The sequence below is a fragment of the Daphnia pulex genome, chromosome 1 (assembly GCF_021134715.1).
Source record: "Daphnia pulex isolate KAP4 chromosome 1, ASM2113471v1".
Lineage (NCBI taxonomy): Eukaryota > Metazoa > Arthropoda > Branchiopoda > Diplostraca > Daphniidae > Daphnia > Daphnia pulex.
Genome location: NC_060017.1, coordinates 5,686,293 through 5,698,277, shown reverse-complemented (window position 1 = coordinate 5,698,277; position 11,985 = coordinate 5,686,293). Strand labels below are relative to the sequence as shown.

At 38.6% G+C, this 11,985-nt stretch overlaps 4 protein-coding genes across 8 annotated transcripts; 3 read left to right on the top strand and 1 right to left on the bottom strand.

The window, feature by feature from the left end:
• Positions 1–333: 333 nt before the first annotated feature.
• Positions 334–3,477, top strand: LOC124190485 (homocysteine-responsive endoplasmic reticulum-resident ubiquitin-like domain member 2 protein). Of its 5 annotated transcripts, none has more exons than XM_046583170.1 (5): positions 643–836; positions 909–1,089; positions 1,445–1,609; positions 1,672–1,842; positions 2,175–3,477. In XM_046583170.1, the coding sequence occupies exons 3-5, from the start codon at positions 1,481–1,483 to the stop codon at positions 3,045–3,047; spliced, it is 1,173 nt and encodes a 390-aa protein (XP_046439126.1). In that variant the 5' UTR covers positions 643–836; positions 909–1,089; positions 1,445–1,480; the 3' UTR covers positions 3,048–3,477. The 5 variants fall into 5 exon arrangements, with proteins under 5 accessions (XP_046439117.1, XP_046439126.1, XP_046439134.1 ...); XM_046583178.1 differs by having other exon boundaries at positions 802–828; XM_046583161.1 differs by having other exon boundaries at positions 334–1,089.
• A 55-nt stretch (positions 3,478–3,532) lies between these two features.
• LOC124190402 (ATP-dependent RNA helicase DHX30-like) lies at positions 3,533–8,075 on the bottom strand. Its single transcript, XM_046583040.1, has 16 exons — positions 7,925–8,075; positions 7,688–7,859; positions 7,436–7,626; positions 7,153–7,375; positions 7,004–7,091; positions 6,300–6,941; positions 6,004–6,234; positions 5,646–5,948; positions 5,420–5,566; positions 5,308–5,357; positions 5,040–5,244; positions 4,519–4,975; positions 4,232–4,451; positions 4,052–4,167; positions 3,831–3,978; positions 3,533–3,765 (listed from the first exon to the last, which is right to left on the bottom strand). Exons 1-16 carry the CDS (start codon positions 8,073–8,075, stop codon positions 3,591–3,593), a joined length of 3,519 nt encoding a protein of 1,172 aa, XP_046438996.1. The 3' UTR covers positions 3,533–3,590.
• A 71-nt stretch (positions 8,076–8,146) lies between these two features.
• On the top strand, positions 8,147–10,144 carry LOC124190479. The gene is made up of 5 exons (XM_046583148.1): positions 8,147–8,310; positions 8,493–8,703; positions 8,798–8,888; positions 8,964–9,319; positions 9,382–10,144. The coding sequence occupies exons 1-5, from the start codon at positions 8,147–8,149 to the stop codon at positions 10,000–10,002; spliced, it is 1,443 nt and encodes a 480-aa protein (XP_046439104.1). The 3' UTR covers positions 10,003–10,144.
• Positions 10,145–10,452: 308 nt separating this feature from the next.
• Positions 10,453–11,495, top strand: LOC124190390 (geminin-like). The gene is made up of 4 exons (XM_046583035.1): positions 10,453–10,632; positions 10,706–10,961; positions 11,026–11,222; positions 11,286–11,495. The coding sequence occupies exons 1-4, from the start codon at positions 10,537–10,539 to the stop codon at positions 11,352–11,354; spliced, it is 618 nt and encodes a 205-aa protein (XP_046438991.1). The 5' UTR covers positions 10,453–10,536; the 3' UTR covers positions 11,355–11,495.
• The last annotated feature ends 490 nt before the right edge of the window (positions 11,496–11,985 follow it).

Sequence of the window (11,985 nt, the reverse complement as noted above, 5' to 3'; positions counted from 1 at the left end):
AAAATAATAATACGGAAACGGGAAATCATGTTTAGTGGAGCTGCAATCGCAAGTTCAACAAAACCGGTCTTGATAGCTACTGGTTTGATTACGTTGGCCAATCCCGTCATGACGAATAAGTTCAACCAATCACGCTGCGACGAGTATAACGGATTACTTATTTTTTTTTTACTGCGATGACGTAAACACCGAATGCGACAATTCCGTGTTTACTAACAGATGGTTGCAGTGTATTGACTGCATACTGAATATTTATTGAATATTAAATTTCGCTAAAAAAAGAAAACTGTTTGATTTGTAAAGGTAGGATTGGCGGATCATCATGACTAGGCACTTTTTCTTTTTCGGGCGGGAGAATGATTTTAGAAATCTAGCGTTACATTTAAATTAAATTAAATACATCAGACGATTTTGTAGTTACACATATGCAGGATAATAGAATAAAACAATAGCAAATACGTCGAAGCATTTCTACAATAAATGTCTGAACAATTTAAAAAGTAGTTTAAAACAGCACAATCAAAAAATTTTTTAAGGGTAATCAATCAACTACAAAAAAGTGGAGATCACATCTTTATATAACCTCGTTCAAGAAGCATCCTTCATTAAGTGTGTCACGTCCTGTCGGTGTGTGTGTGTGTGGGGGGGGGAAACCCAGCATGCAAAACCTCGCAAAACATCATGGCAATCAAGAGATTATTCCTTCTGATTGATTACGCACTTCTTTACTTTAAACCAAAAGAATGTTTTGAGGCGGAGTTAAAGCCACATATATCCATGAATCTTTCACGACAGCAGCAAAGCATATCCCAAAGCAGGAGCTTCAAGGTTTCAACGTTTGTATATATCGTGTCATGGCCTCATGGAAGATGACTTTCGTTTTTGTATTTCTGTATGCTTTCTTGCAGATAGCTCTACAGTCTACCCCAACAGGCTCGCCTGGGGATTTGTATTTTTTGTTGTTGTACACTGTACTACACCCTCGCAGCTGTGGTCTGCTGCTAAGCAGAGACGGGCAGTAAGCAGCCAGAGCTCAGTTGCGTCATTCGATTTCGAGCGACAAGAAGTGTTTTTATTCTGTTCAAAAAAGTAAGCTTGTAAATAAAGAAATCATCTTTGTCTTTTATCGTTCTCGACTAGAGTTTTACATATCAAATTCGAGTTTTCATGGACGACGCAATTTTTTTTTCCACATTTTTACGTTTTTCATTTGCAAAGTTGGGAGGCGTCATCAGTTCAAGTGGCCTTATTTGTTTAAGTTATCTAGTTTTCCAATTTTCCTAGATTCACACATTGGAATCTGGTTTCAACTTGAAACCAGTTCCATGTTTTATTGAGTGCAGATGCACTTGTAAGAAGTTTTGACCCCCATCTATCTAATACATGAAGCTTTGCCTATCCAGCATTTTAATAACCTTAGGATACTTTTTTTGTTGCTTTTTAGGTTCAGCAGTTACAAGGACTGTATTTGCCAGCAATTATGCCACCAGTCACTCTGGTCATAAAAACTCCTAGCCTAAAGCTATCAGATGTGGTGTACAGCGGTGAATCAACGAGTAGTGTCAATCAGCTGAAGATCTATCTGCAAAACCAATATCCATCAAAGCCAGTAAGAAAATTAGCTACGAAAAACTAGTTTCAGCTGCCATGTCATATGTTTATCTTTTTTAGAAACCAGAAGAGCAAAGGTTGATTTATCAAGGTAAACTTTTGCGAGACAATGAGATCTTTCAGGACTTCCTGAGAGATCTTGACCATGAACAGACACATACACTACATTTAGTGTACACATTAAAACGAACTCCATCAGCTGAAAACCGTGAACAAGTTGACACAACAAATGTAAGTGTATTTTTTTTCTCATTAATAATATCTGAATTTATAAAAGTACAGTTTTGCATCCAACACCTCATATTCATTCTTTTAAAACTAGCTTTGTGCAAGACACTTGGTGGGGTGTGGTTATATCAAATTAGAACAATTGGTCCTTGGTCTTACTAAAATTTGTCCGGTGGGCATACTAAACGCAGGCGATTTTTTAAAGTATAACTATGAATGCTAATATCGGGGTTTATAATATTTCTTGAAATCCTGTTACTTATTTGTGTTGTTTCTTATTTGGTCATGTACTGTTACAAATTATTAAAATATTATTATTTTTTTATTATTTGAAGGCTGGCATTTCTAATGTCGTTGAAGACGGATTAAGACATCGTAATACAGCTAGTGTTGCAGCGCCCTCAACGACCCCAGCAGGGATGCAACAGCCACAACAAGAATGGGATTTAACTAACGGACAATTCCCTGTATGGGCCAATCAAGTTCCAGGAGCTGACCCAGTCACACAGCAACTTCTATGGTGGCAACAAACGTACGCTCAACAATATTGGGCGCAGTACATGCATCACATCAGCAATGGCCAACAATATTTGAGTCCTACCGCTCCTGCTGTTTCTACGCCGGTCGTTTCCCCACCTCCTCCTCCCGCAGCCCCTGCTGAAATCAACCGACCACAGCAAGAGCAGGCACAGAGACGTCCACCACTGCCCCAAGTTGGCGGTGTTGCCCAAGAGGATGATGACGATGGTGCCAGACAAGCTCGTGATTGGCTTGATTGGGTTTATATCACTTCGCGGATGGCTATACTGCTTGGAGTTATGTATTACTACTCATCATTGCCTCGCTTCATGTTAGTTACCCTTATCGTCGCGGGTATTTATTTCTACCAAAAAGCTCTCCATCAAAGACGAAACGCTGTCGACCGCAATAGAGAAATCATCGCCAATGCTGCTGCTGCTGCTGCTGAGGTGGCGGCTAATAGAGAAGTCATTGAGAACGCTGAGCAAGTGGCTGGTCTTGATGGAGCTGAAGCAATACCAAACAATCCTTTGGGTGCTGAAGTTGATCCCCGACCGACTAATACGGCGACGGACAGAGTTCAACCAGCACCTGCCACTCTCAGCGGCTTCAACGTGGCCCTAAACCTGTTGGTCGGTTTTTTCACATCGCTGATACCAGAAGTTCCTGCTCCAGAAGCTCTTAATTAATTAGTATAACTAACCGTTACTACCGCACCTTGAAAAAGGAGGATGTTAAGTACTAAAAACGCAATTCAGTGTGAAGAGTTGAAAAGTAACTATTAAAGTCTTTTGAGGTTGTTATTGGCATTAGATAAGGAGCTTAGCATTTGCCTGTATGGGATGTAAATCTATGGAAAATGGCAGTAAGGTGTTCTTGCATATTTCAAGACTCTTCACGCGTCCTTTTCTTTCCCATCGACACTGATAGGTTACGCAGACCACAATTTTTGATTGTAAACAGAAAAGCCCTTATTTCCTTCATTTGATATGTTTGTTTGGTGTGTCTTTCCTGCCGATTGGCATATATTAGCAATTCAACGCTTTAACCCTTTTGAGTTACTGATGTACATAATTTGTTTAGGACCATGTACGTGAATAAACGTTAAGTCAAGACCGACTTATAGCACTAGCGTTATTCACTTTGATTAACACATTCTTCAATTAAAACCAAATTTATAACAAATCATTAATTTATTATTAATTGTTCACTATAGAATTAATTTTATCTAATTACTCAAAGTCGTCCTTTGGTGACAACAAACGTGAAAGCAATTCAATCTGTCGCCCATGAAATTTTCCTACAGTTGCAGCAACATCATTCGTTTGTCGTGATCCAGCAGTCCGCAGTAGAAAATCACAGGTTTCACCCAAAGAGTATCGAAGGCCCATTAAAAGCTCTGATTCCCTGTGATTAAATTTGAATGCAAAAATGAGGTTATGCAGCATAAAAGAATTTCGAAAAGAACCAACCTTGACAAACAAGCAAACTTCATGTTTCTGCTACCGTCAACAACGATATTTACAGAATCATTTGGTGAGTTTAAATTGTCGTTTGCAATCGACTTTCCAGCAGTCAGCAACGTAGCTATGTTCGATATCTGGGTTGTATCTCGTACGACTAAATTTAATCAAGAATAATAATCATTATATTAATTAACTAGGGCAAGGAAAAATAGATTGCATAACATTACCAAAAGCTCTACGTTCCGTTGAAAAAATGCCATTGAAATAGAAGACAAAATCGGAATTAATTCTCTTAACGTCAGCGTTGACTGAATCTGGCACAATATGAACCGGTCCATGCTTCCTGGAAATGTGAAAAAACATTTTTTTAGCATTCTGAATGCCGTTGAATATAAAAGAAAACATACTCGCTCAAAATGACGGTTTCATTGGATCTGATCATTCCTTTTATCATTCTTCCTCTACGTACTCTGAGAATTCGATCACCGAATCCCATAAGGAGAGCCGCTTTGACCATTTCTTCATTGTCCGCGTACATGTTCACCGGGTGACGAGTAGAATCGGCGTCCTGCCTATCACTTAGTAAATTCGCATCCTTTAAATGGTCTACTAACAAACTCCTAACACCTGTAACCATAGGTAAGCATTTGGTGATTTTGTTCGTTTAATTTTAGTTTAACTAGTTTAGTAATACCTCTGAGAAAATAAAGTGATTTGGGATTGGCTCGAAATTGATCGCAGAATTCATCAACTTCATATCGACCACGTTGATTACGAAACTGTTTCACTAAATTGGCCAAAGCCAGGTGGTCGCTTGTTGAATGAAACCGATTCTTGGCTTGCCGAATAACTTGTCGTTGTTTTTCGACAGTAGATTCCACAGACCAGCCCTCACGAGCTGAACTAAGGCCAGCCACGATTGATGCGACTGGATCGAGACAGCGGAAAAGAGTTGCAAAGACTAGTGATTTGGCCAAACGAGGATGCGTGGAAAACTGGGCGATACGTCGTCCCAGTGGTGTAAGGTGTTCGTATTCGTCCAACGCACCGATCGACTGCAATTCTTGAATTGCGTCGTAGATCGAACGATGTGTAGGAGGTTCCAATGTCCGGCTTAAGAAATCAACTGATTTCAGATTTTCATCATACGCCTTAATTAACGGAAATGGTTATTTTCACGGTTTCCAGGACAGTGCAGAAATGTTCTATTTTTACCTTAATGTCCATGACTACCTTCTCGAGCGGAATTCGGAGAATTTCTGCCTGTGGGAAAGGCTCCATTTCTTCAAACTTCTCTTGTGAGTACAGATGGAATGATTCTCCTGGTTGAACACGTCCAGCGCGACCCGCTCTCTGCTGAACATTGGCTTTGGATACCCACTGATTCTCCATAACAGCTGTACCACGCTGAGAATTGTATCTAAACAAAAAGATGCCGAACGTTTTAAACTGAATCTACAAAAACAAATTTTCCATGACACACCTTAGCTCTTTATGAACCCCTGGATCTATCACGTAGACACAATCCGGAATCTGGAGGAAGAATATGTGAGTAAAGCCAATATGAGAAGCACCATACAAAAATATAAATTTACCGTTAAACTAGTTTCAGCTATATTAGTGGCCAGCACAATTTTTCTGACACCTTCAGGGGGGCGATCAAATATCCGTTCCTGTTCAGTTTGTGAAAGTCTTGAGTGGACCGGTAAAATCCAGTGAGTTTCCTCGCTTGGATAAAACTCCTACATTAGCATAAAAAATCAATCTTCGCTCTTTCGACATAAAATAACATTAAAGAAACCGTACGGTACTAATTAATACCTTTAATTTAGAGTGCAGGTTTTTAATGTCAGCCCAACCCGGTAGGAAAACCAAAATCGAGCCTTGAGAAGGTTTGTTAAGGTCGATGTGGCGAACCAGTTTGACTAGTAAATCTTGGTCGACCATGGGTTTCAGGGTTACGGCATTATTTATTCTACTTCCAAAACTTTGGGTCAACTGTCTGATTTCAGATAAAAAGCGTTTTTGTACAGGGAAAGCCCTTCCGCTGACGTGAGTAAGTGGCGCTGAATCAAAGTAGCGCGACAGCAAGTCCGCATTTAGCGACGCGCTCATCAGTATTACCTAATGTAAGATACTTTTAGTTAATTATTGAAAATAGGCACAACAGTTTTCTTACCTTTAACAACGGATTTGTTCGCAAAAGATCTTTGATGATGACTAACGTGAAATCGGTCAAACAGTCTCGTTCATGTACTTCATCGATAATTAAATGGGATATGCCTAACATATTCGGACAAGCTTGAAGTCTTCGGAGAAGAATGCCAGTCGAACAGAAGAGTATGCGACCCTGTTGCTGACTAGGAAGCACTGAGTTTAATCGCACTTGGTAACCGACGCTATCACCAACCTAGGATGGAAATAGAACTTCAAATAACGATTAATGGAACAGGTGGGTCTATATATGCAACCTACTTTTTCTCCGCGATGACCTGCGACAGTTTGCGCTAACGAAAGAGCGGCCAAGCGACGTGGCTGTGTTACGATTATATTGCAGTCAGTGCCACGATGCTTGAGTGCATACGAATCCAGCAAATACTGGGGCATCTGTGTACTTTTTCCACATCCAGTATCTCCGCTAAGCACAACGACGCGATTTTTTTCAATTAAATCTAGAATTTCATCACGCTTTTCCGCAATTGGAAGATGAGGAATAACTGGACCGGATTTTTCTACTAGTCTCATTTGTGCACTACGGTACAACTCATCACATCGTTTTTTAATTTCTGTTGGACTTAATACCGGAAGTCTTCGTCCTGTAAGTGGATCTACTGGGACTTCCTGGTTATCATCACATTTCCATTCGTTAGTTGATGAAATGGGTAAATTGCCTAGAGATTCTTCTAGTTCGAGTTCTTCTTCTACTTCCTCTATTCCTTCTTCATCTTCTCGAATCAAGTTCCTGGCGGCAATTTCCCGTTCAAAGACTGCTCGATTTTCGTCCAGCAGAGGTTTTAAAATTTTGAAATCGTTCAACACTTCCTCTAGCTCTTCTACTAATACTGGAGATAATTTAACTGAAGCTGGATTGCTTGTATTTTTTTTCAATTCTTGGAGCTAGGAAAAAATAAATAAGTGGAATTAATTCGAATAATCGGAAAATAAGTTATATCACGTACCTCTTCCTTGGAATATAAATTCGGATAACCATCTTTGTGTAAGTGATTGTTTGTCGTCAACCAATTTAAAGCAGAAAGTATAGCACGTCTATAAGAAAATTACTGGTCAATTTTTAACTTTTAATTATTTAAAGAACAAAAGTAATCACTTTTCAGCTTCGGCACGAGTAGTTCCCTCTCCCGAAAACTCCTTTGCCTCGGGCCATTTCAAGTTATAGCTTGCTTGCCATTTCGAGTTTGTTTTCCTTTTTAAATGTTTAAATGTCGGGCGAGCGATAAAATTGGCGTCTTTCATGTGATTTGAAATTTTCATGAAGCAATTAAGCAAAGTTGATTTGTAGTTAGGAAATGTGGCCTCAATAGCTGCAAACTCTACAGAAAGGTTTGAATTATTAAGAAAATGAGATTGATTTTTGAACAAATATTGTATACCTTCTTTGTTTTCAGTAACAGAAGGTTGGGTTGGTTCATCACTATTGGGAGGCACAAAAGTCTTGTGAGTGTTGAGCTCACACACTAGCTTTCCTGTAGCTGAAATAATATTAGAATCTTGCAAAGCAGTCAATGCTTGTTTAGCAACTAATTCTTCTAACTCTCTCTTGTTTTTCCCTATTGCTTCAAAACTGTTTTTGAAAAAAAAATTATAAACTGTCATGTTTGGCTAAGTACTGTTGTTATTCATACCTTTGTTTTTCAGGCCATTTAAGAGTCAAAATGGTTTTAAACGCTCTGCCTTCTCCATGGATAGGAATGGTTGTGTAAACTGGCTTAAGAAAGGGTAGTTTTAGCTTTTGGGAAATTGATTGAAATGTTTCGTTGACAACACTTCGCGCAGGTTTCGGGTGTAAATTCCGCCCTATAAATAATAACACAAAATGTACGGGCATGCTAGAATAAGATAAAAATAAAAACTGCCGGTACCCTTCGTTTCATGATGGTGGATTGTTTCTCCCAGTCTCGGTGCATGACATAAACGAACTCGCAAACAATTGTAATAAGACACGATTAGACACCGAGAAATCACATTTTTCTGATTCCAATTGAGTACATCGGCGGCACAAAAGCGAAACATCGTAATTTAATCTTTATAAAACTAGGAAAGCAATTTAATTTCCTTGTTTTATTCACGTGTATGATAGAAGCATGATGCAAAGAACGTCGTCTGCCACAGATAAAGGGGTGGAGCTTGTGTTTCGTCAGCTGTTCGTTAATTCAGAGTCCTTGTTATGCTGTCAAAACCTTCGAAATATTACTGTATGGTCGTTTATAGTGTGGTGCACCAAATTTAATTTAGTGACAAGTAAGAAGTAATGATAATTATTAATTATCTAGATGCTGTCAGTCATTTGATATAAGTCTACCAGGTGTTCACGATCTTTGCTAGTAACATAAGAATAACGTTAATTTGAAACTTTGAAGTTATTCAAACTGTGTTTTGTTAGAGAATTTTTAAAGCATGAATTAATCTCATGAAATTTGATATTTTTAGAAAGATGTCGACCAAGAGCCTGGATTTAAGCTTGCCACTTAGCAACAGACAGCAATTCAGCAATAACGATGAGTTGTCTTCCCTCCAATTAACAAAGGAACACCTTAAAACAAAGCTTGATTTCAGTAAAATTCAATGCTATGAAGAACTTGGGGCAAAATTAATTGAAGATAGACTATTGTTAACAGCACTTGAGCTCTATGCTGAACTGGTATCCACACATTTCTTTAAAACATATATAGTGCAACATGTTAAATCATTCTTTCCTATTTGACTGCAATATTTTTTTTGTTTTCTTCCATCAGGGTGAGGCAGGTCATGAAATCTTATGCCTAAAGCAATTTTTCTCCAATCCAGGAAATTTTGAAAAATCTGCTAAAGCCTCTGGAATGCTTGGTATGTAATTTTAGTCAATTTAGTGCTTTTTATCATCATAATGGTTCAAGTTACATCATTTACTCAAAATTGTAGTAAGATCCATGAGTCAAACCACTCTGGATTCCTTGGACTTTGCTCCAATTTCGGAGGATGGTGATAGAGCTGGAGGAGACCGTGTAGCTGTTTTAGAATTTGAGCTGCGTAAAGCCAAGGAAACTATCACCGCTTTACGAGAAAACCTAACTCAACAAGTTGAACTTGAGAATGCTAGCACCCGAAGCGAAACAGAGAGCACAAGCAGTCAAAATAATCTCGTCACACACCACAGTACACCAGAACCCATGAAAGCGTACGAACAACGAGCCATTAATTTTCTAGTTCACGAATATTTACTTACTCATGGCTACCGGCTAACTTCAATTACATTTGCAGATGAAAATACTGATCAGGTAATGTTCCTTTATCTGATAAACGTTATAATAATAATTCATACATTTTTTTTTTTCATAAGGATTTTGAGCATTGGGACGACGTTGGATTGAATATGGAACGTCCAGCAGACTTATTAACAATGTATCGCCATCGTTTTCGACCGGCCTGCCCGGCTCAAATAGCCCAAACTGAAGATGTAGAGACGCAAACAGAAGACACGTCAAATGATTCATCTGACCTAACCATGCAGTTAGGCGGAAGCCCCGAAGAAAGCGGTAATAACAGCTATGACGTATCGTCACTCCCATCAAGTACAAAATCTGAGGTCAAAGTTGTTTCCGTCCCGACCCATGATATTCGCGATTCAATGATAACCAAAACTTCGTCCTTTAACACTTTTCACCCTAATCTTGAAAAACCTTCTACTGTTTCGGTAGCTACTTTGCCGACGCCTGTAATGGCAACGCGTTTTGATCCTCATTATATCCCTCCGGCTTTTCCCCAACAAGTCCAACTACAAAACTCGGCTCGAGCATTGAAAGAGGAATTGCAACAAGGTGTCGAAGATGTCTGTCAAAAATTTAATAGTTTTTTCAATAAGCCTCCTTCTTTACCTGGCAGTTCTATAAGCAAGCCCATGGGATTCACCCACGTTAAAACACCTGATCGTACATCGTTTTCTCTCTTTAACACTAAATAGCTTTAATCTCACTCCACTGTAATTTTTGTAAGAAAATGGCTCAATATGAAATTGTTTTTATGTCGCCAAATTTAAGCTGTCGCGTTGTACGAATACGAGAATGTTTTGATTTTGTAAAAATAAATGCGATCAAAGATTTTGATTCAGTTTTTGAGTTAATTTTTATTACGTTTACCTTCATCATTCATTATTCAAATTAATTAACGATTAATGTCAGTAAATGTAGAATTTACAAATTTCAAACACATTTGAAAAACATTAAGCAGCAAAAGTAGATCTTGTGCTTTTGAATTTTGCCGGTTTCACCGCTTACACTTATAGGTATGTTACATTTTTCTTTTGAAATTTTCATTTTCAATTTTTTTTTAATTAAAGATGATATTGATTATTGATATTCGACAACCCTGTGCCGCTGTGCGTGCTACATCAATAACTGAGATCTGGCAATCACTTTTTACGCGCCATTATTCCTTGTAAAGTACGCTGTCATATTTCCAAATTCCGTAATTAAGAGTCTAGTTCAATTCAAGATAAATGTCCAAGCATCAATCCTCGTTGGCTTTTAAAGAGAACAGTTTACCAAAAGGGATTCCACCTTCGACACTTGAAGATTCAGCCGACATGGACGAGGTAATTCTGCAATTCTTAACATCAGTTTTCGTCGAGAATGCATGTTCTGACAAGTGTCTGCCCGTTTCAATAGGTTTTTGCTGCACAACGAGTTACATTGCAAACCTTGCAGCCATCAGCTAAAACTAAGGGACTAGTAGGTTCTCATGGTCAAATTATTCATCATGGAAAGGATCTTAAATCAAAACAGAAAACACCGTCAATTCAAGGAAAGATCCAGGTGTTTGAAGACAAGACCAGTAATACAGGACCCAAGAAGAATATGGTGGAGGATCGAGGTGTTCAGACAGATCCAATTGAACTGGAAGAATCCAAATCTAAAACTGCTGGTATTTACATTTTAGTTCAAATCAATTCCATTTTTGTTGTATTAATGCTTCTTTTGCTAAGCAGAAAATGACATTGATGTTGAATACTACAGTACAATGGCTGAAAGAAGAAGAGTCGCTTTATCTGAAGCTTTGGAGGAAAATGAACATCTGCATTTAGAAGTTGACAGTCTTAAAACAGAAATAAATGCTCTCAAAGCTGAGAATAGTGTCCTCAAACCTTTGGCTGAAGAGGCTGAATATCTGGCTGGTGTGATTAAGGTAAGCATTTGCACAAGTTTTTGAATCAAACATCAATTCAATTGTTCCTATTTTTACTTTTAGGGGCTTTTGGGCTCGGAAGAAGAAGAAGAAACCACTGAAGGTGCCACTGCCAGTACAAGTGATAGTTGACGCTAATCGACCTGAACACAACTTGTCATTTTCTAAATTTGTCACAGTATCTCACCTTAACTTTTTAATTAATTAAGCTCCTCGTGCCAACTGTAATCGGACTTGTAAAAAGAACGTTTTCAATACAAAATTTCGAATTTCCTAAATATGGGGAGCTGTCATTTTCAGAATCGGGCGTGATTTGTCTAAATTGTGGGCTGGTCTGAATCGGATTCGACCGTTTCCTCTTTGCGTGATGGGAGGTGTTGAATCGGTCAGCCAACCGGACATCCGTTTTTACGCGAAGCCACTCGTGAATAATGACGGGTAGTTTCATGTTCGACTGAAAATTTTCGAACGGTCCGATGACCATACACGTTAATCTGATGCGTGAACTTCGAAATGAAGAGAAAAGAAGCCCCCAAACGAGTTTTATTTCCTATTTGGAAAGTCACCAATCAACTAAACTAAGATCCGTGTGGTGCTATGCATATCAAACTGCGTTGATGTAATATTCTCATAGATCTGGTCTCGGTCAACTCTGGTCATTTGACCATTTGAGATATTGTAACGTGATTTCAAACTTTACGAACAGGATTATTGAATCTTTTGATGTAAAAATTCCGTTATTATACCGTAAGATAGTCAAAGG

Coding starts and splice junctions, on each gene's coding strand:
- LOC124190485 (XM_046583161.1), top strand. CDS start 1,481: ATGCCACCAGTCACTCTGGTCATAAAAACTCCTAGCCTAAAGCTATCA. Junction 1,610..1,671: donor ACCAATATCCATCAAAGCCA/GTAAGAAAATTA, acceptor TATCTTTTTTAG/AAACCAGAAGAGCAAAGGTT. Junction 1,843..2,174: donor AACAAGTTGACACAACAAAT/GTAAGTGTATTT, acceptor TATTATTTGAAG/GCTGGCATTTCTAATGTCGT.
- LOC124190390 (XM_046583035.1), top strand. CDS start 10,537: ATGTCCAAGCATCAATCCTCGTTGGCTTTTAAAGAGAACAGTTTACCA. Junction 10,633..10,705: donor ATTCAGCCGACATGGACGAG/GTAATTCTGCAA, acceptor CCGTTTCAATAG/GTTTTTGCTGCACAACGAGT. Junction 11,223..11,285: donor ATCTGGCTGGTGTGATTAAG/GTAAGCATTTGC, acceptor TTTTACTTTTAG/GGGCTTTTGGGCTCGGAAGA.
- LOC124190479 (XM_046583148.1), top strand. CDS start 8,147: ATGATGCAAAGAACGTCGTCTGCCACAGATAAAGGGGTGGAGCTTGTG. Junction 8,704..8,797: donor TTGAGCTCTATGCTGAACTG/GTATCCACACAT, acceptor TTCTTCCATCAG/GGTGAGGCAGGTCATGAAAT. Junction 9,320..9,381: donor CAGATGAAAATACTGATCAG/GTAATGTTCCTT, acceptor TTTTTTCATAAG/GATTTTGAGCATTGGGACGA.
- LOC124190402 (XM_046583040.1), bottom strand. CDS start 8,075: ATGTTTCGCTTTTGTGCCGCCGATGTACTCAATTGGAATCAGAAAAAT. Junction 5,949..6,003: donor GAACAAATCCGTTGTTAAAG/GTAAGAAAACTG, acceptor ATCTTACATTAG/GTAATACTGATGAGCGCGTC. Junction 3,766..3,830: donor AAGTTTGCTTGTTTGTCAAG/GTTGGTTCTTTT, acceptor ATTTAATCACAG/GGAATCAGAGCTTTTAATGG.